The sequence below is a fragment of the Theropithecus gelada genome, chromosome 20 (genome assembly GCF_003255815.1).
Source record: "Theropithecus gelada isolate Dixy chromosome 20, Tgel_1.0, whole genome shotgun sequence".
Lineage (NCBI taxonomy): Eukaryota > Metazoa > Chordata > Mammalia > Primates > Cercopithecidae > Theropithecus > Theropithecus gelada.
The window spans coordinates 65,005,807-65,033,688 of NC_037688.1; the positions used below are offsets into that span (position 1 = coordinate 65,005,807).

Sequence of the window (27,882 nt, forward strand, 5' to 3'; positions counted from 1 at the left end):
TAAAGAAAACTACGTTAAGGGTGGGTGTTTTTTAATAATTCGACCAATCGGAAATTTAGTGAGAGACCGTATAGCAGGGCTGTGCATTTAGAAATAGGTATGGGAATACACTGTTAAGTAACAAAAAATACTAAGTGGAGAAACTGCTGCTTGAGTTGCTTCTGTTTTTTTCACCTACCTTCATTTCACAAGCTGGTGTTAACAAGTCTTAAGTTGTGCATGGAAAACTTGGGTGAAAACGAGAAGCATTCTGCAGCAAAAGCTGATTTCCCAAAAGTAGAAATGTCACTTTAAACCCTAATAACCCCATAGCCTCTCCTTTGGAAGTGGCTATTACTGTGGGTCTAGCAAGATCACACACCCAGTGCTCAACATGTTCACTGTGTGGCTGCTGATTGCCTCGATCTTTTTGTCTTTTTTTTTTTTTTTTAAGACAGGTTTTTTGCTCTGTCGCCCAAGCTTGAGTGTAGTAGGTGCAATCATAGCTCACTGCAGCTCAATCTCCTGGGCTCAAGGGATCTCCCGCGCCTCCCCTTTTGTCTTTTGTTTTTTAAGTACATGGAGAAGAACCTGCTCTTCAGACTCTATACCTTTAAAAACTCTCCAAATAGCGTCTCTGCCATCTGGCTGTATCTTGCCTATACAACTTCTTTACCCCAACATTCCAAAGTGGCACTTTATTGAACAGTCGGCCTTCCTTGCAAAGACTTTTTCAAGTGCTTCTCCCTGATCCAGATACTTCACTCCCCCTTCACCTTGAAAGACCTACAGCAAATTGACACCCTTCCATGAAATTCACAATGCGCCTGCCCTTGCCCCGCTCTCCGGGGCAGTATGCGGTCTGCAGCTAAACACTCTCACATTTACGACTTCCTTGAATATTTAAGAACCTGGTGGTTACTTAAGGAACATCAAAAAATAAATTTAAATTCAATGGCCGAATACAGATGACCGTAAGAGATTGGAGTTAAAACCTGTATAAGAGGATAAAAGGTTGGAAGTTAAAACTCTAGTTAATTCACCTAAAACAAACATTTGATTAGGACATTTGGCATGATTCTGTTTGTATCAAAAGATGAAAAATCGGCCGGTCGCGGTGGCTGTTGCACTACAGCCTGGGCAACAGAGCGAGGCTCTATCAGAACAAACAACAAAAAAATCAAAGCACTTTGTTACTGCATTTGAAATCCTGGATACAAAAGATGTAGAAGTGCCTCAACACAGTTCCTAAACTGCCTAGGAATTCCGTTGCTTGTGAGAGGGTTTACATCTTTCCTTACCATGACCTCTAATGGAAGAAAGGTCGTGTCAAGAACTATCCTTTTGACCGGGCGCAGTAGCTCACGCCTGTAATCCCAGCACTTTGGGAGGCCGAGGTGGGCGGATCTCTTGAGGTCAGGAGGTCCAGAGTAGCCTGGCCCAAATCGTGAAACCCTGTCTCTATTAAAATGCAAAAATTAGCCGGGCGTGGTGGCGGGCGCCTGTAATTCCAGCTACTCGGGAAGCTGACACGCGAGGATCACTTGAACCCGGGAGATGGAGGTTGCAGTGAGCAGAGATCGCGCTACTGCACTTCAGCCTGGGCAACGGAGCGAGATTCTTTCGTCTCAAAAAACAAAGAAACAAAAAAAGAATCCTTTTGGAGAGGGGGCTTGCAGTTTAAGTAAGTTAAACATCCACGTATAATAAAGCCCCTTAGAAGGCGGTGCATTTTCACACTCTCTCAAACCAGGCCTGGGTTTTTCCTCCCAAGCTCAGGCCTTATTCCTACTGGGTAGGAGAGAAACACTGCAGCAAAATCCACACAAAGAACTCTTTTCACTTGTCCTCAAAACCTCACGGGTCGCAAATCGGGGCTAAACGGCTCAGGCGCCTGCTTAGGGCACCGGGCCGGAGGTGGAACGGATCCCAGCCGCCTCGAGGCCAGGAAGAGATAAAGTGTCGCAGGCCGGCGTCTCCGCCCTCCACCTCAGGCGGCGCAGCATCGCTCTCCGAGTAGCCCATTTTCCAGTGAGACTCCTCGGCTGCGAGAGCCGGACAAAGAGCGGCCCAAAGACACCGCAGCAGCCAGAGCGGGGGAACCACTGAGGGACCGCGCCCCCTGCAGCGGCCGTTGAACCGCTTCCTACAGCCCTGGGCGGGGCGTCGCGCAACCCCTGGGCGCTGATTGGGCACTCCGTGTCCCCTCCCCCTCGGCCCGGCGCGGCCTCTGTCTCCTTTGACCCCGATTTCAAGCCATGCGCTGAGCTTCGGTTGGTCTGGTTTCCTTGAGGCGTGAACTCGGTCTGTCCAATGAGGAGCGAGGGTCGCGGGGGCTGTCGGGAAGGGCGGCCGACCGATATAAGCAGCCTGCGGGGCGTTCCCTCGCGCTGTGGTCGCCGTGCGGGGCTCGGTTGGAGGTCTCACTGGAAGGTACCCTGCGGTCACAGAGACGGCATCCCGGAGACGATGGCGGAGGGAGATAATCGCAGCACCAACTTGCTGGTGAGTCCTGGCCTCCTGTCCCCCGGGAGCCGAGCGAGGCCTCCAGACGTCCGTGGGTTCAAACACCGCGGCCTCGTCCCTGTCACCCGCCGCGGGCCCGGCCCTTCTCTCCCGGGGCAGGCGACGATGCCTGGCCCTCGGGCTTCTTGGGTAACTCCTGGGTGTCGACCCCTTACCTTTCCTGGGGACGGTGCGCGACGGGGCGAGGAGGGCGCGTGATTCCTCACCGCGAGTAGAAGGAGGAAGTGGGAGGCAGAGGGGCTGCGACACTAGCCTGGGGTGCGGGTGGGGGCAGAAGGCCTCCTGGGGCCTGTCCAGCGCTTTCGGGGCCCAGGCCCCAGCCGTATTCGGCTTTCCCCGTCTTTCATCTTAACCTGGATGTGCCTGCCTTCTTTTCGCCCTAAAACTTGGGCAACAGTGGAGGGTCAAAGGGCTACTGCCGAGAATTTCTGTTAGAGCTGGTACAACTTACAACTACAGGGAGGCTGCGAGCTCACCGTGGGGAACCCGGAGTGGGGTTCAGCTGAACAGACAATGGGATGTCTTGGCGTTTGTCTGGAATTTGGAAATCTGGCGGGGGTGGGGTCACAGGACTACTGGAAACAGCTTTAGAGTAATAAGCAGGGATCCGAAGGAACTGCAGTGAGATGGACAAATTTTTATTTGTTGTGAATTTATAGGCGGACAAATTTTTATTTGTTGTGAATTTAAGTGCACCATGTAGGCAAAAAAAAACCAAGAGAAATATCTTGTTACCCTTCCCTGGTGACTGCAGGTCATTACCAGCAATGAAAAACGGAACCAAAGAATTTACCTAGGGGCTTTTGAACTTCCAAGAGCCCAGATGCTGGCCAATGACGTGACTTCAGGGCAGTTTTGATTGTGCTTGATTTTATATTTGCTTTTAGAAATGCATGCTTTGTTCCTTTAAACACACACTCCTTCTAGCATAGTTAGTTCCCAGCATGGATCCTTTTAAGAGGATTAATTGCAGCACAAAGAAGTTGCTCAAGCCGTGTTGAAATGACAAATCCTGGGCTAGAGCTCCTGCTTCCCAACTCACTTTCCAGCAGAGCAATGTAATCTAAGGAAAGCAAAGCCTTTGGTCGTGGATTTCTTGGATGCAAATCGGTTAACCTATGTGTGTTTCCCCCTTGGTAAAATGGGGACAGTAATAACACCTTTTTTAAAAGTTGTTGGGAAGATTAATTGAAGTATAAATATAAATGCTCAGCAGAGTGCCCACACATAGTAGTCTCTTCTTTCACTAGTATTAAGCATGGAATATAAAGTCAGAAATACTGAGATCACACGAGTACTCAGCGTGGCACAGATAGCAAGCGCCTTTGTTAAGATTAAGTGCCTTGTTCTGTCATTTGCATGATTTCTAGTGAATGACTTTTACAAAGAGACAAAGTCTCAGCCCAGGCTGGGCTCAGGCGACCCCTACACCCCCACCAAGTGCTGGCATTACAGGTGTGAGCCACTGCACCCAGCCTGATAACATAGAGACACTTGGGTTTCTTACTCTAATTTTTTCTTCCTTTACCAAAACCAGCTTTAAGCGCTTTTGCTACATTAGCTCATCCTGGAGGTCCACTTTCGGCTGTTCAGAGTCACAGAGAAATTTGAAGTATAATCTAAATGACATCCTAAGTGGTAAGAAACACTGTATTGAGGAGATATATTGACCCTAAAATGCCACTTTAATTTGGCGAAAGTAGTTTTCCTTAATTGTGCAATGAATGTCAACATCTGAGTGATTCCATTACACAAAGAGCTATTTTAGAAATTGAATGCTGTTCAGAGAAAGTCTTTCCTAATGGATTTAGAAGGGTTTAAATCAATAAGATGACAAAAACAACGGATCAATTCTAACCATCTGAAATAAAGTTATTTCATTTTATTAATACTCTGGACACTGCCACATGATTCCCTGTATGACTTTGAGAAAGTAAACCATTTTGAGCTCACTTTAATTGCAAAATGAGTCTAATTATCCCTACCTTGTGGCTGTCTATAAGGATTAAGTTACATCATGTATATAAAGAGTAGCCCAGTGCTTTGACTAGAAAAGTGACCATTAAAAGGATATTTAGGCTGGGCCGGGTGACTCATACCTGTAATCCCAGCACTTTGGGAGCCCGAGGTGAGTGGATCATTTGAGGTCGAGAGTTCGAGACCAGCCTGGCCAACATGGTGAAATCCCGTTTCTACAAAAAATTAGCCAGGTGTGGTGGTGTGCGCCTGTAGTCCCAACTACTCAGGAGGCTGAGGTAGGAGAATCGCTTGAATCTGGGAGGCGGAGGCTGCAGTGAGCTGAGATCTCCCCACTGCACTCCAGCCTGGGTGACAGAGTGAGACTCTGTCTCAAAAAACAAACAAAAAGAAAAACCCCATTGGGTTTTCATCTTTGAAATTGCAATTTTTCAGAAACCAACTTGTTTAAAGTTGGCAATTTGGTTAAGAGGTTATTTTTTGTATTTGGAGCTTTAAAATAATTGAAGTCTATGAACCACAAAAATGTTGAGAGTGGTAAAATGATCACTTTAAATGTCGGTGGTATTTAGGCTGCAGAGACTGCGAGTCTGGAAGAACAGCTGCAAGGATGGGGAGAAGTGATGCTGATGGCTGATAAAGTCCTCCGATGGGAAAGAGCCTGGTTTCCACCTGCCATCATGGGTGTGGTTTCTTTGGTGTTTCTGTAAGTGAGCTATTAGATTACTATGGGTTGTGCTTCTTATTAATAAAGGCTTTTTAATATATAGCTTCCATTTGTGGGGGTGTCTTAAGTCTCTTCTGTAATATATAACCCATAAAGAACCCATAAAGAATGTGTTTCTCATAAGCACTTCTAGTTTCCAGAATTTGTAGTACTTAGGTAAACTTTGTAACCTAAAGCACTTGAGTGAATCAGTGACTTGCAAACTTTTTGTCCTCCAGACTGTTAAACTCTTTTATTATTATTATTATCATCAGACTTCCAGTTCTGGGATACATGTGTAGAATGTGCAGGTTTGTTACATAGGTATATATAGACAAGCCATGGTGGTTTGCATGGTGGTTTGCTGCAACCATCAACCCGTCATCAACATTAGGTATTTCTCCTAGTGCTATCCCTCCCCTACCCCCACTCCCCTAAACTCTTAAAAAATACTGAGAACTCCAAAGAGCTTTTGTCCATTGATATTTACTTAACCACTGCAGCTATGATATCAGCATGTCACAAGCCTCTGGAAAGCCACTTGTGAGAAAAATAGAGGAAAAATAGCAAATATTTCTGAGAAGCAGCGGGTTCAGTGAATAGTTAGACATGTTTAGTTAGGAATAATAATGACTATGTTTTTCTAACCTTTATTAATTTTTTTAACAGGATTATCTACTATCTAGATCCATCTGTTCTGTCCGGCGTTTCCTGTTTTGTTATGTTTTTGTGCTTGGCTGACTACCTTGTTCCCATTCTAGCGCCTAGAATTTTTGGCTCCAATAAATGGTAGGTAGCATAATGATTTGGCAGTCTCATTTCTGTGTAGTTACTGAACTTGGTGGCTGTGATTAGTATGCTGTAAATAAGCAGAGATAATTGTCTAACCATCAGACACCTAAGCATTAGATATATTGCTTTTATGTGAAGAATGTCATAACTGATTTGAATATAAACTATGAATTTTCTGTACTCCATAGTTCTTTTATGGTAGCTGTACATACACATATTTGCATTTCCATTGATATTTAACATAGTATAATAACTTCACAAATTATTTTTGAATGAATGCAGAAAAGGAAACTGGCAGATTTTCATTCACATTCATTTAGCAATTATTTATTAAATGTCTACTGTGGCAGGCACTGTTAAGTACTCTGAAATATTTTGACTTTTAAGATTGATCTTGTGTTAAGGCTGAGATACTGAGACACTGAGGCAGTGGAATGGCAGTTAACAAAGTGAATACCAGGTGTTTCTGAAGAGGTTCAAGCTGTATACACATGAGTTGCTGATTTTATTTATAGCTTTTTTTTTTTTTTTTTTTTTTTTTGAGATGGAGTCTCGCTCTGTCACCCAGGCTGGAGTGCAGTGGCACAGTCTCGGCTCACTGCAAGCTCCACCTCTCGGGTTCACGCCATACTCCTGCCTCAGCCTCCGGAGTAGCCGGGACTACAGGCGCCCGCCACCACGCCCGGCTAATTTTTTTTTTTTTTTGTAATTTTAGTAGACACGGGGTTTCACCGTATTAGCCAGGATGGTCTCGATCTCCTGACCTCGTGATCCGCCTGCCTTGGCCTCCCAAAGTGCTGGGATTACAGGCATGAGCCACCATGCCTGGCCTATTTATACCATTCTTTAAATGGTTGCTTATGAACTCCTCAGATATAGTTAAGTGGATAAGGATCATATTAAAGGTATTTTAACTTCCTCTATCGTGTTGAATTTTGATTCAAATAATCAGCCAAAATAGATGTTGGAATAGATATTTTCTTCTCAGCTACCATTCTATCCTTGTCTGTTTATTTTATTTGGTTAGTATTCTACTTGTGCCTTTGGTTGTTTGTATCTCAGAGGATAGCAAACTGCAAAATAATTCTGTAAACATAAGAATTTGAAATGTGTATCTTATGGATCTTTAAGAACAAATTCAAAGGTTGCTTAAATTATGATATAATTGACAATATTTAAAGGTGTTTCCCCCAACAGCAGAATGGATTAGTGTTAGGAACTATCCTTCGAATTGTTTTTCACTTGCAGTAATGAATCAATGTTGTTGGCTCTTTTGGGCAAGTTTCTGAATGTGCAATGTAACAGAGTTAGCAAAGGAAATAAATCACTGACCTTGGTCTTATTAGCCAGATGACATTCCAGTCTGCTAATTTATAACTCCTAAAGGAAAGTTTGCAGAAATAACCACTGATGGTTTCATGGTATGACTCAGTTATGATAGAGCAGATTTTGTTTATTTTTTGATCTTACAAGGAAGAAAGAACACTCTTTTGCATAGCCACAGTCTAGCCTTGACCATGGGCAAGAAATCACGCCTCATTGTTAAAAAGAAGTTCCAGGGCTCAGCAGAAATTCTTCTACTTTATAATCACTGCAGTTTTACAGAGATGAGGGCTAGAGAAGAAAAGGCAACACATCCCTCAGCTCAGCACAGGGCAATAATAGCAGCCATTATAGCTGTGCAGCGAAGACAGTGCAAAGGCAATTCAAAAAAATAAAAATAAAATCAGAACCAAGAAAAACTATATACATAAAAGGTTTTCTTGGGAGGGTCTCTTGTTGGATTTTTACTGCTGTGTTGTTTGTTGATTATATTTTCCCTCCCCTAGGACTAAATTTATGAAGAAGAATTTAGATTTGAGCTGTTTATTGCTGCCTTGTCATCAAATGTATGAAGCCCAGTTGGGGGTGTTATGTGTTAAATGCTAGTAGTTAGTATCTTACTAAAGAGCGTTCAAATACAGCTGTTTGGTGGGATTCTGATAGGTATAGTGCAGAATTTATTAGGATCTAAAGAATATTTAGGAATAGCAAAATCAAATTTATACTGATTTCTCTATGGCCCATAGAAGTCATGAGTCTTTTACTACCATTAAATAAATGTGGCTTCAGAGCCATAGATCATTTCTTTATTACACACACACACTCTCGCTCTCATACGCTCTTACACAGTTTACATAAAAACTTACTCCTGTGCTATAAAAGGTGTCTTAATGGTGGAAGGACTATTTCACCTACGTAAGATAATGGTGAGACATTGTTTTTATTTGGATTTTCTTTAGAAGATAGCTCTTAAATTGAATAGGGTGGTGTGTTTTGGTCAACTGTAGCAATTTGTTTATAGCAAAAGGCAAATTTCTTTTTCTAGGACCACTGAACAACAGCAAAGATTCCATGAAATTTGCAGCAATCTAGTAAAAACTCGACGCAGAGCTGTGGGTTGGTGGAAACGCCTCTTCACGCTAAAGGAAGAAAAACCTAAGATGGTACTTTTTTTGCTTTGACTTAAGTACAGTAAAATGTTAAGATTTGAGTCAATTTGCCTTTTGTTTTAATAGTTATTTGAAGTTTATTCATTGGTTAATGCCTAAGTACATTCATAAATGTTTACTTGTATTAATTAGACTGAATCATTTTAAAGTTAAAAATTATATTTTTGCATTTAATTTTTTATTCTAGTAAAACAAAATTCTTCTGTTTCATTTTTCTTACTGAAATAATAGTAAAAGACATATGCTTAGAAAGCATCTGTTTAGGCCTGGCACCGTGGCTCATGCCTATAATCCCAGCTACATGGTAGGCTGAGGATCACTTGAGCCCAGGAGGTTGAGGCTGCAGTGAGCTTGTGTTTGGGGAGTGAGCTGTTTGCACCACTGCACTCCAGGCTTTGTGACAGAATGAGACTCTGTCTCAAAGAAAAAAAAAGGAAAGCATCTGTTCATCTGTTCTCTCATCTGTCAGCTTCACGTTGTGAGGCTGCTCTATGACGTTATTAACTGAAAAGATCGTATAATTTATATCATAAAATATTTACATATAGAATTGCAGTAATTCTAGGAAGAAACATACCCAAATTCTATAAAGTAGATCCAATGGAATAGGTTTTTAAATCTAAGAATTTTTAAAGAAAAGTGATAATAAAAGCTAAATTATTTCCTGAACTTTGAAACACACTCTTCTTTAATTGACAAATAAAAATTACATATATTTATGGTGTCATAATGAAGTTTTGATATTAAATTCTTGTTGTTTTCATTGCTAGTACTTCATGACCATGATTGTTTCTCTTGCTGCGGTTGCTTGGGTGGGACAACAAGTCCACAACCTGCTTCTCACCTACCTGATAGGTAAGTCTTTGAGGAAAAACTACAGGCACATCCTGGCCAGTGAAATTGAACTGTAACTTCGTCAATAAACAACTTCCTAAGTTTTAGACACCGAAAAGGAACTGTGGGAATATAGAAAGATGATTATGGTCTCATAGAAAGTGAAAACAATGCAACAACTAAGGTAGAAAGTAATGCACAAACTAAGGTAGAAAGTAATAAGCAATGATTATTTTCTGAGGTGGAAGAGGGGATGAGAGCAGAAGTTTCTGGGGATACATCCCAGTGGAAGTAATTGGTTTCATGTTATTTCCTCCCATTATAGAGTTTAATAATCTGGGAACCTACCTTTAAAATGTAATAATTGGCTGGGCACGGTGGCTCAGCCTGTAATCCCAGCATTTTGGGAGGCTGAGGTGGGTGGATCACTTGAGGCCAGGAGTTTGAGACCAGACTGGCCAATATGCGGAAACCCTGTCTCTACTAAAAATACAAAAATTAGTCAGATGTGGTGGTGCACACCTGTAGTCCCAGCTACTTGGGAGGCAGAGGCATGAGAATCACCTGAACCCAGGAGGTGGAGGTTGCAGTGAGCTGAGATCACACCACTGCACCACACACACACACACACACACACACACACACACACACACACACCCACCCAGATCACCTGAGGTCAGGAGTTGGAGACCGCCTGGCCAACATTGCAAAATCACGTGTGTACTAAAAATACAAAAATTAGCCGGGTGTGGTGGCAGGCGCCTATAATCCCAGCTACTCTACTTGGCAGGGTGAGGCAGGAGAATGTCTTGAACCCGGGAGGTGGAGGTTGCAGTGAGCTGAGATTGTGCCACTGCACTCCAGCCTGGGCAACAAGAGTGAGAGTTGTCGCTGTGCAAGGTGGCTCATGCCTATAATCCTAGCACTTTGGGAGGCTGAGGCAGGCGGATCACCTGAGATCGGGAGTTTGAGACCAGCCTGACCAACATAGAGAAACCCCATCTCTACTAAAAATACAAAATTAGTCGGGCGTGGTGGCGCATGCCTGTAATCCTAGCTACTTGGGTAGCTGAGGCAGGAGAATCGCTTGAACCTGAGAGGTGGAGGTTGCAGTGAGCTGAGATCAGCCATTACACTCCAGCCTGGGCAACAATAGTGAAACTTTGTCTCAAAAAATAATAATAATAATAACCTTTAGCAAGTTAATTGCTGCCTCCTTAATGTTGCTTTTTTAAAATTTATTTTAAGTGACTTCCTTGCTATTGCTTCCTGGACTAAACCAGCATGGAATCATTTCGAAGTACATTGGAATGGCCAAGAGGGAGATAAACAAACTTCTCAAACAAAAAGAAAAGAAAAATGAATGATTCATCTGCTTTAATCAGGGTGATTAGTGGCGCACCCATTGCTCCGGGAACGGTTTCTGCTGTACTATCTGGTTACTAAAATGTTACGGAAGTAGCTCTTTGCTCTCCCTCACTCTGCCCTTAGTTGATAGAAATTCAGACTCCCCAAGTAAGGCTTTGTGCAGTGTCTTCATGTTGCATATAGTTGAGTGCATTCTTAGCAGTTGGCTTCATGGACAACTCATTAGTGTGTATAATTTGTTTTTGATTTTTCTTACCCAGTGTTAATTGAATTCTTGCTTTTAGACAACTTCCTTTTGTAGTGGTGAACCTTGCCCTTTAGTACAGTTCAAGTGAATCTGGATAATTGTTCATCTTTGCTTTAGCTTAGATACCATGTAGTGGTCTGTGGCTACAGGAAGCTGGTTCTGTCTGCTTCCACAGTCTGCTTAGAAAACTGTCTGACTTCATGAATATAGAGACCAAGTTTACCACTTCTGATGAAGAGACCAATTAAGATTCATTCCTCATTCTGTTTCTTTCCGGTGGGAGAAGAGTCCCCATGAAATAAAATGAAACTGATTCCATGTGCTAGTACGTGTAGGCTTCTCCCTTCTGCAAAGCTTAGCAATTTGTAGGAAGCTTTGATCTTTTTGTCCAAAAAAAGGAATGTCTGACAGGCTTAAGCTTTTGTCCCCTTGCACTTAGACTCGAAGTTAGTAAATCCTTAAGGGCTTTTGAATAGCAGACTTCCACAAGATTACATTTAGGATTTCTAGCATACTTTTAATTTCAGATTTTCAGCTGACTTTAGCTATAGTATACAGTAGGTTAAGACTCATGTCTATGATTTTTACTCTAAGACCAGCAAAAGGACAGCAGTCTAATATGTTTAGTTAAGATTCATTTCAGTAGAAGATAATCTTATCTAATTTTTGAGACCAGAATAAGCCTTTTAAGGTAAACCTTAAAATTCTCATTTTATGGTAATACTGGCCATTTTAGTCCCCTAGGTTTGACATGGGAGATAGTGACTACACTGGTGTCTGACTTTTTTTCCTAGAGATTTCTCCCTGAAAAATACAAGGGCTGTTGGTGAGAGCAGACTTGAGGTGATGATAGTTGGTTGGCCTCTGGTCTACAAAGATTTCGTAACTCCTTGGAAAGCTTCTTCTTATCATTCTTAACTTGTTGGTAGCTAGAAATTTAGAGTAGTTGAAATCTGTAGGAATGAACTTCTGAGGGCCAAAAAATGTGACTGACTTGGAAACAATTCTTAAACTGATTAGCTGTAATATAGTTTTGTGAATTTATTGCACTGATGTTGTACCTTGTGGTATATCTGTCCCTATTAAATAAGTGTTTTTTCCTCTTTAATATTGCTGTAAACAGTGGTGCCCATTGTAGCATTTTTTTTTTTTTTTTAAATATTTCATAAGAAAACTACCTTAATTTTACCTTACTTTCATTGTAAATAAGCCTGTCTTCCTATCTGGATTTTTTTTTGTGTATACATGTTCTACTGATTAACTACTTTTACAGTTTTAATCCTGTATTATTCTACTTTGTGTAAAATGGGAAAAAATAAAAAAAGCTGGAATCTTCATGTCTCACTTTCTTTAACTTAGCCAATGTAATATTTGCATGATTGGATTTATGAATCTGATTGATGAAGTACCCTGTGTGGTCCTTACGTGTCTATAAGGTACTCTTTAAGAAATTCCACCACTTTGGGAGACCTGGGCAGGAGGTTCACTGGAGTCCATGAGTTTGAGGTTGCATTGAGCTGAGTGTACCCCTGCACTCTAGCCTGGGCAACAGAGCAGGACCCTATGAAAAATTTTAAAAAAGAACAAAAATAAAAGGTTTAAGTTTATTTATTTACCAAATATTCCAGGCAGCATGCTATAGAGGGAAGAGGAAATGCAATGAACGAGCAGGGGCCAACTATGACATGTGAGAGAGGACGAAGCTGGAAGCACCGGCAGGGACAGAACTGGCTAAATGGTTCCTGTGTGGGCACCTCGTACCCCAGGGCCTTGCTAGTGTCTGGTACAAGAGTGCTCAGTAAACAATTGTTGGGTGACTTTTGTCTGAGCTTCACTTATTTTTTAATTAAAAAAATATTTTAGCCAGGTGTGGTGGCTCACGCCTGTAATCCCAGCACCTTGGGAGGCTGAGGTGGGCAGATCACTTGATGTCAGGAGTTCGAGACCAGCCTGGCCAACATGGTGAAACCCCCTGTCTACTAAAAATACAAAAATTAGCCGGGTGTGATGGCGTGTGCCTGTAATCCCAGCTACTCATGAGGCTGAAGCAGGAGAATCGCTTGAACCCGGGAGGCGGAGGCTGCAGTGCGCCAAGATCGCGCCACTGGACTCCAGCCTGGGTGACAGAGCGAGACTCTGTATCAAAAGTAAAATAAAATAAAAATTAAGGCCCGCGCGGTGGCTCCCGCCTGTAATCCCAGCACCTTCGGAGGCCGAGGTGGGCGGACTGCAAGGTCACGAGATCAAGAACATCTTCGCCAAAATGGGGAAACCCCATCTCTATTAAAAATACAAAAATTAGCCGGGCGTGGTGGCGCGCGCCTGTAGTCCCAGCTACTCAGGAGGCTGAGGCAGAAGAAATCACTTGAACCCGGGAGTCGGAGGTTGCAGTGAGCCGAGATCACGCCACTGCACTCCAGCCTGGGCTACAAGAGCGAAATTCCATCTCAAAAAAAAAAAAAAAAAGTAGACGAACCTCCAATGAACTGCTCACTTTGCCTCTCCCAGGCCGCACCGAGGAAGGTCGATTCCATCGACTCTCAACTGCCAACCCCTGAGGAGGCTCCGCCTTTCCCTTCCCCTTCTCCTCCTCCCAGGCGGTCCCTGTTTTTGCCGGTCCTTTGAAAGTCTCGCGATAGTTCTCCCGCTTCCCATAACTCCGTGCGCTCTCCCCTCCCGTTCTCTTTCCGCCATCTTTCCGCGCCGGTGAGTGGCACTCTCTGAGAGCTCCAATTTCATCCGTCTGCCATCGGCGCAATCCTGCAATCTAAGGTTCGGTCTCAGTGTCCTGCGAGGAGGCTGGACCCCTCCTTGGCCGAGGATCCTGGCCTTGCCGGTTCCTGGACAAGCATAGAGGAGAGCCATGCCCGGGCGCCCCAGACTGTGCACTCCGGGATCCGGTGCATGGGGTGCAGGCCGCAGCGCTGGCGGGAGCCGGAACCTTCGACTGCCTAGCTAGGCAGTAACTCCGGTTCGGGCCACAGCGTCTGAATCTTCCTGTAGTGCTGAGGCTGCGCCTTGGCCCCGGGCGGCGGGCAGCATCGGGGCTGGTGGGCGGTGCAGCTTCTCGTAGCTGGGGCCGCGCTGGGAGCTTGGGAGGCTGAGGCCACCCGGCAGGTAAAAGCTGCATCGTGCCGGGGTTGGCAGTTTGCTGGGTGCCAAATTGGATCTTCTGGGCCGCGGAGTTTTTCTTTAGACACTTTTGAACTTAAGGGGAGAGATTTAAGTTCTACTCTTTACTATTGGCACTTTGGTCTCCATACTTAAGGGCTTTCAGAACTTCAGTGTATTGTGCCGTCCGTGCCCATTAGAAGACTGGACATACTGTCCAGTCTGACAGTATGTAAAATGTTTCTGTTTGCCACTGTGGCACTTGCTGTTGGACGCAATTTTAAATGGTACAAAGATGGATGTTTAGTTTTATTGATGTGTTCATGGTAGGTGAGAGTGAACTGTTCTAAAGTGCAATGTTAATAGTACAGAATCTGCTGATTTTCGACAATTTGGAAAATGTTGCCGATGATACTCTGCTTCTGTTCTGAATCACTGATCGACTATAGCCTATGTTTTCGTTTCGGTAGCTGGCAGTTTCTGCTAGTTCTGTCGTTTTCTTGTGTCAAGTGGATTTTGTCCCACATTTCATTACCTCCAGACGTTGGCGTGTGGCACAATTCAAAGAAGAGTGGTTAGTGAATGAGTGAATTTAAAAATGTGCAGACGGCCGGGCGCGGTGGCTCAAGCCTGTAATCCCAGCACTTTGGGAGGCCGAGACGGGCGGATCACGAGGTCAGGAGATCGAGACCATCCTGGCTAACAGGGTGAAACCCCGTCTCTATTAAGAAATACAAAAAACTAGCCGGACGAGGTGGCGGGCGCCTGTAGTCCCAGCTACTCGGGAGGCTGAGGCCGGAGAATGGCGTGAACCCGGGAGGCGGAGCTTGCAGTGAGCTGAGATCCGGCCACTGCACTCCAGCCTGGGGGACAGAGCGAGACTCCGTCTCAAAAAAAAAAAAAATAAAAAAAAATAAAAAAAAAAATAAAAAAATGTGCAGACTGACGTCCCGATAACCTGTTTACAACAACCGTAGTAAATAGGAATTTTCCTGGGTGGTGGGAAATGGAGAAGCAGCCTTCTCAGACTTAAGAAAACTTCGCCAAGGTGGGGCCAGAAAGAAAAGGATACTTCCGAAGTGTGTTGGTTGGTGAGTGTCTGTTGCTGTTGGCAATGCCAGTAAAACCTCCTGTTTTGTCTTCCCTGAACAGCCACAATGGTGCGCATGAATGTCCTGGCTGATGCTCTCAAGAGCATCAACAATGCCGAAAAGAGAGGCAAACGCCAGGTGCTTATTAGGCCGTGCTCCAAAGTCATCGTCCGGTTTCTCACTGTGATGATGAAGCATGGTAAGTCTGCTGCCGCTGTGTTTTATGTTTTGATGTGAGACTCTTTTAAGAAATGAGTCCTGTAGAAATTAATTATGGGGGACCAAAGTATGTCTGTCATACCTGAGAACGAATGCAATTGACTTGTGGGCTGTGGAGGAGGGGATAGTCTGAAACTTCGAAAGAGTCACTTAGAGTAGGACTGCTGGAAGAAGGAGCTCTGCTAGGTATTTGGGAGCTAAATGAAACCAAGTCATTGAAAGGACTCCTGAGCTCATTTCGAGACCAGCCTGGCCAACATGGCAAAACCCCGTCTCTACTAAAAAAAAAAAAATCCCAGCTCTTCGGGAGACTGAGGCAGGGAGAATTGCTTGAACCCGTGAGGTGGAGGCTGCAATGAGCCGAGATCGGCCACAGCACTCCAGCCTGGGCGACAGCACAAGACTCCATCTCAAAAAAAAAAAAAAAAAAAACCCGAAAGGACTCTTGAGATCTTCTCAGAGCCCCTTGAGAGAAAAGATTGGATTATTGCACTTCTTTGGCACAAGGTAGCCTTTGGGAGTGGGAAGCAGTGAAGGAAGGGTCAAGGGGAAAATAAGTTCTTTCAGAATTGCAAGGTGGATTGTTTTGGGTATTGTCTCCCAAATCTTACGTGTTAGGTTGTAAAAATTAGTTCTGATACAGATCAACTGTCTTCCCCCCAACTTCTTGGAGAAGCAGTCACTGAGGTGATGATGGGAGACTTAAGAATTGGGTAGGCTGGAGCTCAGAGGTTTAGCTCTCAAGTTGGTGTCTTTTATTTAATCCAGTCAGTTATCTTTTGTAGGTTACATTGGCGAATTTGAAATCATTGATGATCACAGAGCTGGGAAAATTGTTGTGAACCTTACAGGCAGGCTAAACAAGGTAAGAATGAGTGATATACACATTTCAAAGCTTTAAGAATTTTGTAATGTGGCGTTAGATGTTGTAATTGCCTTTGGAAATACTGAGTAGTGGTGCCATACTTGCTTTATCCAGTTACTTTAAAAAGGTTTAAATATTGACACATATAACTTCATTTGTTCTCCTGCGTTGATTGTGCTAGAATTATGTCAGTTGACCTAGTGTTTGTATGGGGTATAAGCTGTCTCAGGGGAGATGGGGGGTGAAACCAGCGGCGGTACCGGTATTTAAATATTGGATGTTAACACTACCCACCTCACTGGCTTGAACTTGGGTGGCTCAAGGCCACTGAGCCTTTTGTCCAAGAAGCTGTGTCCTTCCTCTCAGTGGTGTTGGGTTTTTTGGATGGAATCTTTGAGTAAATGGGGCTTTCTAAATAGCAATATTAATACTTTTTCTGTTTTTGCTGGCATAGGTCTTTGGGGTCTATGTTGCTTTTCAGTTTGACTTGTCAACACCTTAACCAAGTAAAACTGATTTTGTGGTTTAAGTGATTGCGTGTGTTTTGGGGGCAGGTGTCTAAGCTAGTTGAGGTGTCCACTGTGCTTCCTATCAGGTTTGTAGCTTTCAGATTTGCAAAGAGGCAGATCCTCTAGTCCAAGCTTGTCCAGCCTGCCTAATTTTGTTGTTTTGTTTTAGACTTTTAGCAGCCTGAAACCATGGTATTTAGTTTCTGTCTCTAGTGATAAATGGAAAAGAGGGATGAAGAGTGGCCTTACTGGCCCAACTAGAAACAGAAACTAAGAGCCCATGTCTGTATTCCCTCCCTTGGACACCCCTGTGTCTACTGCAACAGATGAGGGGAAAGAGACCCAGAAAGTGAGTTGCTGAAGTATTTATTAAAGATTTGAAGAACTGGCTGGGTGCGGTGGCTCACGCCCATAATCCCAGCACTTTGGGAGGCTGAGGCAGGTGGATCACGAGGTGAGGAGTTTGAGACCAGCCTGGCCAACATGGTGAAATCTCGTCTCTACTAAAAATACAAGAACTAGCCGGGCGCAGTGGCGGGCACCTGTAATCCCAGCTACTTGGGAGGCTGAGGCAGGAGAATTGCTTGAACCTGGCAGGCGGAGGTTACAGTGAGCTGGATATCACACCACTGCACTCCAGCCTGGGTGTCAGGGCAAGACTCCGTAAGATTTAAAGAACTTGCAAGAGTAATTTTCAGTATGTCATACTGTGTTTCAGTTGTATGTAGCCGTTAGAACCCCACCTCAAAGTAGGATTTATTTATTTTTATTTATATTTCTTTTGAGATATTCTTGCTCTGGCCTAGGCTGGAGTGCAGTGGCACCATCTTGGCTCACTGCAGCTTCCCTAGCTCAAGCCATCCTCCCACCTCAGCCTCCTGAGTAGCTGGGAATACTGGTGCATGCCACTGTGACTGCTAATTATTTAAAAACTTTTTTGTAGAGGTGGGATCTCGCTATGTTGCTTAGTTTTGTCTTAGACTTCTGGGCTCAAGTGAGCCTCCCACCTCAGCCTCCCAGAGTGCCAGGATTGCAGGCGTGAGTCACTGGGCCCAGCCGAGAAATGTTTGAACAGAGCATTCTGTAAACGGAACTTATTTGTGGCACCCTTGTTCTGTGGTGTGCTACTTTAAAAAATTCTAGCCTGTAACAGTTGACATGCAGGCCCTGCTGCTCTGTGCCCTTTTTTTGAGACGGAGTCTCACTCTCACCCAGGCTGGAGTGCAGTGGCACCATCTTGGCCACTGCAACCTCCGTCTCCCAGGTTCAAGCGATTCTCCTACCTCAGCCTCCCTAGTAGCTGGGATTATAGGTGCGTGGCACCATGCCGGGCTAATTTTTGTATCTTTAGTAAAGACGGGGATTTGCCATGTTGGCCAGGCTGGTCTGGAACTCCTGACCTCAGGTGATCCACCGCACCTGGCCTGCTCTGTGACTTTCGGCAAAGTAAACAATTTTTGGTTTCTTGGAATTTCATTTCTCCCCATTTATAAGAGAATGTCCCCCTCCATCACTTTCATGCAAGACATTGACCTACCCTTAGCGTGGAAATTGAGCTTGGAAGTAAGATAGTGTGTAAAGACTAGATTGATTAACATTCTGGGCTTGATCACATCCTCTTAGGATTCTTCTTAGTTGGGAGAGGGTATGCTGTTTTAATTCTACCACAATGAGAAGGATTTTTGCTGCTGGAATCAACATAAAAACTTGGATGCAGAGTGCGGCAGACTTTGGGGAAGCTCTTTCACTACAGTTTGCTTGGACTAAACTAGTTTCCCCATATTTCTGTCCCTGCATTTCTTTCATCTGCTGTGAGATTGGCGTTGTTAGTCAAGTCACAGGATAGCTGATGGGGTAATAGTAGGAGAACTTAAGCAGGCTTCCTGAGCGTAATGCAGTTAGGCCTTTCTGACAAGCCCATTTTCAGTTTCTGTGGGTCAGTCTCTGCTTTTGGAAGTGTTTTTCAAGTGTGCCTGTGATTTTAGAGCAGATTTTGTGAGCAGAGGGTCTTCAGTTAGTGGACATCAGTTGGTGGACTTTCTTCAGTAGTGTTTTAGGGCTGGCATGTAGTTGAGGGATGACAGCCCTTGGTGAGCTCGTACTTGGGAGGATCATTGTTGCCGTGTCCTGGTAGCCACGAGATGAGATAATTGCAAGCCCTTTGCTCTTTCTGCCTTCCATCATTCTGTCACATTCATTTGGAAAAATTTGCCTGGGGATGTAGGACATTGTTTCTTGGAAATATGTAATGGTACTTCATTGGTGGGAGCAGTGTTCTTAGTTCGCTGCCGGTGCAGCGTGTTCCTTAGATATTCTAATAATTTGTAGTTTTTAGCTTATGAGCTTCAGGATTTGAGACCCTACGATTTTATTTCAGCCTTACTATATAAGAAAGGGTTGGCTATAGTCTCTCTTGTCAAGACTTGATCTCTTGGCTATGTAAAATCTGATCATTCTGGACAGTTCTCTAGCCAACAGGGAGCACGCCAGTGGCTGGACACTGCCATGTATTGCCTTGTGCCATTTCTTTTCATGTCTTTGCTTTTTCTAGGCACGTGGTGGGCCTCGTAGGCGGGCATAGTCTTACTTAAGTGTATTTTTTGAAAAGTATGTCAAGAATTGTGCACAGAATAGGTACCCATCTGAATGCTGGTTTGGTTGGTTTGGAGGACTGTTCGTTTATCAATGTCAGCTTGTGTTACTCAGTTTTTCTCTTCATTGGTAAAGTGAAGACTTTTTTTGTTGTTGTTTTTATTTTATAGTGTGGAGTGATCAGCCCCAGATTTGATGTGCAACTCAAAGATCTAGAAAAATGGCAGAATAACCTGCTTCCATCCCGCCAGTTTGGGTAAGTTGGCCTTTCCTTAATTAAAAGAAGTTAGTGCTTAAGAATTGCTGTGGTGCAGTTTGACTTGAGATTTTTTTTGTTTTGTTTTTTTCCTTTTTAAATTTGTCTACTCTCAACCATTTTGACCTAATAATTACCTCAAGTGTTACCCATATTTCTTTTTTTTCTCTTTAAATAGAGACAGGGTTGGTCAGGCGCAGTGGCTCACACCTGTGATCCTAGCACTTTGGGAGGCCAAGGCGGGCGGATCACCTGAGGTTGGGAGTTCGAGACCAGCCTGACCAACATGGAGAAACCCCGTCTCTACCTAAAATACAAAATTAGCCAGGCCTGGTGGCGCACGCCTGTGATCCCAGCTACTCGGGAGCCTGAGGCAGGAGAATTGCTTGAACCCAGGAGGCGGACGTTGCAGTGAGCTGAGATCATGCCATTGCACTCCAGCCTGGCCAATAAGAGCGAAATTCTGTCTCAAGAAAAAAGAGGGACAGGGTTTCACTTTGTTGCCCGGGCTGGAGTGCAGTGGCTCTTCACAAGTGTGGTCATAACACACTACAGCCTTGGCTTCCTGGCCCCAAGCAGTCCTCCCCACTCAGCCCCTTATGGATTTGGGAACACAGGCGCCCGCCACCGTGCCTGGCTGTTCGCCACATTTCACGTGTTAGGCTTCAGGTTCTGAGAGGCGTGAGAGCTTAGACTGGCAGAAGAGGAGGGTTGTGTTTCATGTCTGCCCTTCTGGCAGATAGTTCATATTGTGTGTTCCCTGTGGTCCCAGACTCGGCCAGAATCAGTTCTAAGCCTGGGCCTTTGGGAAAACTTCGTTTGGGAATCTTTGTCCTTAAGAGCCTGTCTGAGTTCAAATCCTTGTTTTTCTGCTTTAAAGCCATGAGATCTTGGGCAAGTCATAGCCTTGATTTCTTCATCTGTAAAAGTGGTAATAGTCCTCTGTTTATCACCTGATTTAATTTTGGTAAAACGCTTTATGAGCTGACACAGTAAATGTGTATCTTTGTGGTTAAGAATTTATATCCTCCAAATTACGCGTCTGGTGCCTTGGTTGAATGTATTCTCACTTCATGGTTGCTGTATTACAGGTACAGCATTCTCTTACGAAAATCATTTCTCTTTGTAATTATGATAACTGATTTTAATGCCGCACATTTGCATACTGTATGCTTGTTACAGTGATCCCCACAGTAGCTAATGAAGCAGCCACTCACTGTACACATGAACATGTCTCCATGTAATAGTTATACGATGCATGGCAGAAACACAATTCAAACTCAAGTTTATGTGAATACTTTCAAGTCTCCTTACCTGAGAGCAGAAAGTGACATTTGAAGTTAAAGGAGTTCCTAGATGCCTTTGTTTTCAGTCAAGTTTGTTTCGTGGTGTAGGCAGAAGTCAGGGCTGTGTGGGGCAGAAGTCAGGGCTGTGTGAGGCAGATGTCAGGGCTGTGTGATTGTGTGGCTCCACTCTCTGGATTTGGCTCTGTTGGTTGCAGGAGTCATGCTCATATGCTACATGAGGCACCAGCAGTGGCACTGTCAGTTCCTGTGTGCTCCACAGGAAAGCACCCTTAACCACTAATGAGTGTTGATGCTTTTCTGCACTAGAAGGCACTATGTTGAACTATTAAACTTACCAGCATTTTCTTTTTCCACTCCATAGTTTCATTGTACTGACAACCTCAGCTGGCATCATGGACCATGAAGAAGCAAGACGAAAACACACAGGAGGGAAAATCCTGGGATTCTTTTTCTAGGGATGTAATACATACATTTACAAATAAAATGCCTCATGGACTCTGGTGCTTCCACTTGGTCGTTTTGAGCCTTCACAGCAGTGTAGCCGGAGCGTCTGCGGCAGCATGCCGTTGCTTCGTTTATTGGTGAATGCGATTACCCAAAGTGACTAATATAGTCAAGGGAAAAAGTTCTTATGAAACCAATATGCATAAGAAAACAGTCACCCCTGCTGTCTACCAAAACCAGGTATTTGACACTAAATATTTTAGTTACATTTCATTTTTTTTTTGAGACAGAGTCTCACTCTGTCGCTCAGGCAGGAGTACAGTGGTGCGATCCTGGCTCACTGCAGTTTTCACCTCCTGGGTTCAAGTAATTGTCTTGTCTCAGCTGCCTGAGAAGCCTGGGATTACAGGTGTGTGTCGCCACACCTGGCTAATTTTTATATTTTAATAGAGATGGGGTGGCGCCGTGTTGCCCAGGCTAGTCTCGAACTCTTGGCCTTATGCAATCAGCCCACCTTGGCCTCCCAAGGTGCTGGGATTACAGCCATGAGCCACCACACCTGGCCTGTATTTCAGTATTTTCTGTTTTTAATGAGTTTATTTTGCCTGGCTAGGATTATTCTGTAGATGGGATTTTAGATCTTGCTTTTGTCACTGACCACTGTAAGAAATACTTGAGAGGAATTTTTTTTTTTTTTAAGACAGTCACTCTGTCACACAGGCTGGAGTACAGTGCATGATCTTGGCTCACTGCAACCTCCGCTTCCCAGGTTCAAGTAGTTCTTGTGCCTCAGCCTCCTGAGTAGCTGGGATTACAGGTGTGTGCCACCATGTCTGCTTAATTTTTGTGTTTTTAGTAGAGACGGGTTTCACCATGTTGGCCAGGCTGGTCTCGAACTCCTGATCTCAAGTGATCCACCTGCCTCGGCCTCCCAAAGTGCTGGGATTACAGGCGTGAACCACCACGCCTGGCCTTAGGAATTGTTCCAAGAGGATCCGGTGCCACTTGGAGGTGCCCATTGAAGTGGTGGGCACTGGTGATCACTGACGGAGTAGTTGGTGCTGACCTGGTACTGGGGCGTGTCCCCCAGTCTCTGCTCTGCCCTTGGCTACCCAGGTGGTGTGCCAAGCGAGGAGAGAAGCTACCTTAGGAAGGGGTGCGGATGAACTTCCTGAAAGGAGGGCCTACCTTTGTAATATGTGGGAAGTAGCTACAAATGTTACAGAAGGGCCCTAGAGATGGGGCAGATAAGGCCCCTATTTGTGAGAAGTGAGTTGAGAGGCGTGTTTGGGGCCTCTGATGTTTGGGAGGCTGTTGAGTAATTCACATGAGTTTTGAAGTCCAGCACCAGAACTCAGGTTTCCTCTTCCACTCAATAGCCTCAACATCCTTATCTGTAATGGGAATGATGCAAAACCCATCCCCGAGTTGAGGGAAAAATGAGATTGTGTAAAGCGTACTTGGCACGTGACAGTCACAGGCCTGGGGACGGTGAGTCCAGAAGGACTTTCTTATGCCAGGGTTGTAATCTCTAGGATCACAGGGCTGTGACTTGTTTAACCATTGTGTCTCTGGTCCCTAGCCTGCAGCCTCCCAGGAGGCGGAGGTTGCAGTGAGCTGAGATCGTGCCATTGTACTCCAGCCTGGGCAACGAGCAAAACTCCGTCTCAAGAAAAAAGAGAGGGTTTCACTTCGGTGCCCAGGCTGGAGTGCAGTGGCTATTCACAAGTGTGGTCATAACACACTACAGCCTTGGCTTCCTGGCCCCAAGCAGTCCTCCCCACTCAGCCTCTTGTGGATTTGGGAATACAGGCGCCCGCCACCGTGCCTGGCTGTTTGCCACATTTCACGTGTTAGGCTTCAGGTTCTGAGAGGCGCATGAGAGCTTAGAAGAGGAGGGTCGTGTCTACTTTCATGTCTGCCCTTTTGGCAGATAGTTCATATTGTGTGTTCCCTGTGATTCCAGACTCAGGGCCAGAATCAGTTCTAAGCCTGGGCCTTTGGGAAAACTTAGTTTGGCGTGTAGGGATGCCTCAGTCACTTACGTGTTGATTGAGTGAATAGTCGATTTCTTTCTGGACACTTAAAATAGGATATGAAAATGGCTCCATTTGTTGTCACCATTTTGTGGGGATCCTATGTCCTTTGAAGTGGTCAGGAGTGGGAGAAATACGATAGAGAGGGGTGGTGTGGTTGATGGATTTAACACATGGCAAGGAAGCAGATGGCCTTACCCCCTGTTCCTCAGATCCTGTAAGTGGCTTTGTGACCCAGGCCTGCTTGGTGTGGGACTAGACCCCAGGATTTGAAGGTCTGAAGACAATTTAGGTTCCTGCTGGCAGGATGTCTTGGCTCAGAGCCAAGTATTTCTGTGGGGTGATCCCACCTTCCTCCCAGCATGCTGCTGCTGCTGACAGGCAGAGACCCCGGAGTGGGAAGAGGGTGATAGCATCTGGATCACCCGTTCCTGCCTAGATGGTTTTGGGTCATAGTAAAAGGGATCTCAGCACCTATGCAGTTCTCAGCCTCGGAGCTGCAGGTGTCAGGAATATAATGCACTATCCGAAAATGCATGCAAAACTTAACACCTAGGCATTTTTATGGAGACACTCCATAGAGCCTTTGACCAGAGGTTGAAAGAAATTTGTCATTCAAAAGACCAAGGAACCACTGCCAAGTACCTCTACATTCAGCAACACATCTATACTGGTGCATGCCAAGTGTCCTCGCTTAGAGGCTATTGTCTCACCTCAGGGTCAGGAGTGACAGGTGAAAGAGCACACAGGTCTCTGGGCAAGGCAGTTTGAATCTAGGTCTGGACCAACACCTGAGAAGACAGCTTCACCCCAGGCTAGGAAGTTCACTTTCAGCTCCTGGCCAGGGAGAATGCAAGCTCTGGGAGACCTCAACTCTGAATCTCACTTGGCTTTTCAGTCGAATCCATTGTTGCCTAAGACATACTTGCCAATCCCGAATCCTCAGAGGGCTCCATACATGCTGCACTTCAGCCTTCACTCCCGGTTCATCCCACCTGGAATGCCTTTTTTCTCTCCAAAGATATTCCCAAGAGCCAAGTTAAATGTCACTTCCAACCTCAGGTGATCTCCCCGCCTCGGCCTCCCAAAGTGCTGGGATTACAGACGTGAGCCACTGCACCCGCAGAAATGAGACATTCTTTGGGACCTGAGCAGCGTTCGTTATGCAATGGATGTTTAGGGCTGCAGACTGTGCTGAGCCAGTACTGAACATAAGATCCTGAGTGGACAGGAACACCTTCGTGGTCAGGAGTAAATTTGTTTTTAAGAGCTGGGAGTGGTGGTTAACACCTGTAATCCCAGCACTGTGGGAGGCTGAGGTGGGAGGATCACTTGAGCCCAGAGTTTGAGATCAGCCTGGGTAACATAACAAGACTCTGTCTCTACAAAAAAGAAAAAGATTAGCTGGGTGTGGTGGCATGAGTCCCAGCTACTCGGGAGGCTGAGGTGGTAGGACTGCTTGAGCCTAGGGGGTCAAGGCTGTAGTGAGTCGTGTTTGTGCCACTGCACTCTAGCCTGGGTGACAGACAGATAATGTGTCTCAAAAAAAGAAAAAGAAAAAATCTTGACCAGGTGCGGTGGCTCATGCCTGTAATCTCAGCAGTTTGGGAGGCCAAGGCAGGTGGATCACCTGAGGTCAGGAGTTTGAGACCACCTGGCCAACATACAGGGTGAAACCCCATCTCTATTAAAAATACAAAAATTTGCTGGACCTGGTGGCGCACACCTGTAATCCCAGCTACTCGGGAGGCTGAGGCAGGAGAATTGCTTGAAGCCAGGAGGCGGAGGTTGCAGTGAGCCAAGATGGTGCCACTGTACACACTCCAGCCTGGGCAATAAGAGCAAAACTCTGTCTCAAAAAAACCCAGAAAAATCCATTAAAAAAAATAACATATTTGTGAGATGGAGAGCCAATCTTCCTAGGAACTGAGGGGGTTACTGGCTGCAAGGGAGATGGGGAAAACAAGTCCTGGCCTCCACCTAGGGGATCTATAGACTCACAATGTAGGAATTTTCCCAGAGACAGGAGTACTTTAAAGGTACTGTATGGTCCAAAATGGTGGAGCAGGGAATTACAAGGCTCCCAACACAACTAATGAGGTGGCAAAAACTGTCAGAATCAAGGTCTGAAGTACTCTGGGGTCTAGACCCTTTTTGTTATATTTCATTGTTTTTGAGATGGGGTCTCACTCTATCCCCCAGACTGGAGTGCCATGGTGCAATCTCAGCTCACTGCAACCTTGACCTCCCACGTCAGCCTCAGAGTAGGTGGCATCATGGGCGCAAGCCACCACGCCAGGCTCATTTTTGGATTTCTTGTAGAGACAGGGTTTTACTATGTTGCCCAGGCTGGTCTTGAACTCCTGAGCTAGAGCAATTCACCAGCCTCAGCCTCCCTCCCAAAGTGCTGGGATTACAGACTTGAGCCACAGCACCCAGCCTTCTCGTTTTTTATTTTTATTTATTTATTTTTTTGAGACAAGAGTCTCGCTCTGTAGCCCAGGCTGGAGTGCAGTGGCCGGATCTCAGCTCACTGCAAGCTCCGCCTCCCGGGTTCACGCCATTCTCCTGCCTCAGCCTCCCGAGTAGCTGGGACTACAGGCGCCCGCCACCGCGCCTGGCTAGTTTTTTTTGTATGTTTTAGTAGAGACGGGGTTTTAGTAGAGACGGGGTTTCACCGTGTTAGCCAGGATGGTCTCGATCTCCTGACCTCGTGATCCGCCCGTCTCGGCCTCCCAAAGTGCTGGGATTATAGGCTTGAGCCACCGCGCCCGGCCCTTCTCGTTTTTTAAAAGGGAAACAAACTTAACAACTCCCAAGGGAAAATTTGGAGAAAGAAAGCTCTGAGGCTGGGCGCGGTGGCTCATGCCTGTAATCCCAGCACTTTAGGAGGCCAAGGCGAGTGAATCACCTGAGGTCAGGAGTTCAAGACCAGCCTGGCCAACATGGTGAAACCCCAACTCTACTAAAAATACAAAAATTAGCCGGGCATGATGGCACATGTGCCTGTAATCCCAGCTACTCGGGAGGCTGAGGCAGGAGAATCCCTTGAACCCGGGAGGCAGAGGTTGCAGTGAGCCAAGATAGCGCCACTTCACTCCAACCTGGGCGAAAGCGAAAGTCCGTCTCAAAAAAGAAAGCTCTGCTTTGCAGTAAAAGAGTGTGATTGATGGCATTTTTGCTTGCCCACATAACATCCCCCCAACTCCAGATCAGCAGGGACCATGAGGATGTCAGCCTGCACTTTTGGAGCTGGTTGCTAGCATGGGGGAGTACACAGAATTTACTGTCAAAGAATTGTGGTTGTAGGCTGGGTGCAGTGGCTCACACCTGTAATCCCAGCACTTTGAGAGGCCAAGGCGGGCAAATCACGAGGTCAGGAGTTTGAGACCAGCCTGGCCAACATGGTGAAACCCCATCTCTACTAAAAATACAAAAAATTAGCTGGGCATGGTGGTGGGTGCCTGTAATCACAGCTACTCGGGAGACTGAAGCAGGAGAATCACTTGAACCCGGGAGGCGGAGGTTGCAGTGAGCCAGGATTGCACCACTGAACTCCAGCCCGGGTGACAGAGTGACTCCGTCTCAGAAAAAAAAAAAAAAAAAAAAAAAGAATTGTGGTTGTAGGTCTTCACCTATCTGTCTGATGACTTCCCCAAGGACTAGCAGAAAGGCTTCTGAGCTTTTTACCCAGGACATTTTCACGGCTGGGGTGGCTTCCCGGGTGGCTTTAGACAAAAGCATTGAAAGACATAGGTACTGGCCTAAATACCCTGGGGCAGGGGACAACACTTGGGACAAGCAATAGACAGACCAGGCAGCCTGGGAAGGAAAAGTTTGGAAAAAGAGATGTGTGTCTGTAGAGGCTTTTAAAAGCTTCCACATAAACGAGGAAATCAAGAAAGCTGTGTGCAGGCCTGTAGTCAGTTGCATGCTCAGAAAAGGCCTAAGAAACTTTGTGAGGCCAAGGGAGTTGGATCACCTGAGGTCAGGAGTTCGAGATCAACCTGACCAACATGGTGAAATCCTGCCCTTACTAAAAATACAAAAAAGTTAGCTGGGCGTGGTGGCACATACCTGTAATCCCAGCTACTTGGGAGGCTGAGACAGAAGAATCACTTTACCTGGGAGGCAGAGGTTACAGTGAGCTGAGATTGTGCCACTGCACTCCAGCCTGGGCGACAGAGTGAGACTCTGTCTCAAAACAAAACAAAACAAAAACAAACAAACAAAAGGCCTAAGAAGACCCTAGGCTTTCATCTCTTGCTGGCCTTCGGTCTCTGTGCAAGCAGGAAGTGAAGGCTAAGGCAGAGTATAAATGGCCTGGTTAAGCGTTGAGAGAGTGCCCCAAAAAGATCCAATTTGCAAAGATAAGGATAGTGTTTTCTGCCTGCCTTCCTGCCTGCCTTCTCCCCTCCCCTCCCCTCTCCTTCCCTTCCCTTCCTTTCCCATTTGTTGGCTTCAGCCATTTTAGGTAGCTCTCAAAAGACCAGCTGACTGACAAGCAAAAAGAACAGAAACTTTACTGGCA

General features: G+C 45.4%; 2 protein-coding genes across 8 annotated transcripts; both read left to right on the plus strand.

Moving 5' to 3' along the window:
* The first annotated feature begins 2,237 nt into the window (after positions 1-2,237).
* Positions 2,238-12,258, plus strand: ARL6IP1 (ADP ribosylation factor like GTPase 6 interacting protein 1). Of its 4 annotated transcripts, XM_025370401.1 has the most exons (7): positions 2,371-2,484; positions 3,913-3,917; positions 5,055-5,188; positions 5,858-5,977; positions 8,349-8,466; positions 9,243-9,327; positions 10,555-12,258. In XM_025370401.1, the coding sequence occupies exons 3-7, from the start codon at positions 5,106-5,108 to the stop codon at positions 10,671-10,673; spliced, it is 525 nt and encodes a 174-aa protein (XP_025226186.1). In that variant the 5' UTR covers positions 2,371-2,484; positions 3,913-3,917; positions 5,055-5,105; the 3' UTR covers positions 10,674-12,258. The 4 variants fall into 4 exon arrangements, with proteins under 4 accessions (XP_025226185.1, XP_025226186.1, XP_025226188.1 ...); XM_025370400.1 differs by lacking the exon at positions 3,913-3,917 and having other exon boundaries at positions 2,238-2,484; XM_025370403.1 differs by lacking the exon at positions 3,913-3,917 and having other exon boundaries at positions 2,377-2,422.
* A 1,311-nt stretch (positions 12,259-13,569) lies between these two features.
* Positions 13,570-21,380, plus strand: RPS15A (ribosomal protein S15a). Of its 4 annotated transcripts, XM_025370407.1 has the most exons (6): positions 13,570-13,627; positions 15,185-15,322; positions 16,128-16,207; positions 19,479-19,564; positions 20,582-20,655; positions 21,233-21,362. In XM_025370407.1, the coding sequence occupies exons 2-6, from the start codon at positions 15,190-15,192 to the stop codon at positions 21,244-21,246; spliced, it is 387 nt and encodes a 128-aa protein (XP_025226192.1). In that variant the 5' UTR covers positions 13,570-13,627; positions 15,185-15,189; the 3' UTR covers positions 21,247-21,362. The 4 variants fall into 4 exon arrangements, with proteins under 4 accessions (XP_025226192.1, XP_025226189.1, XP_025226191.1 ...); XM_025370404.1 differs by lacking the exon at positions 20,582-20,655 and having other exon boundaries at positions 21,233-21,380; XM_025370406.1 differs by lacking the exon at positions 20,582-20,655 and having other exon boundaries at positions 13,597-14,038; positions 21,233-21,380.
* The last annotated feature ends 6,502 nt before the right edge of the window (positions 21,381-27,882 follow it).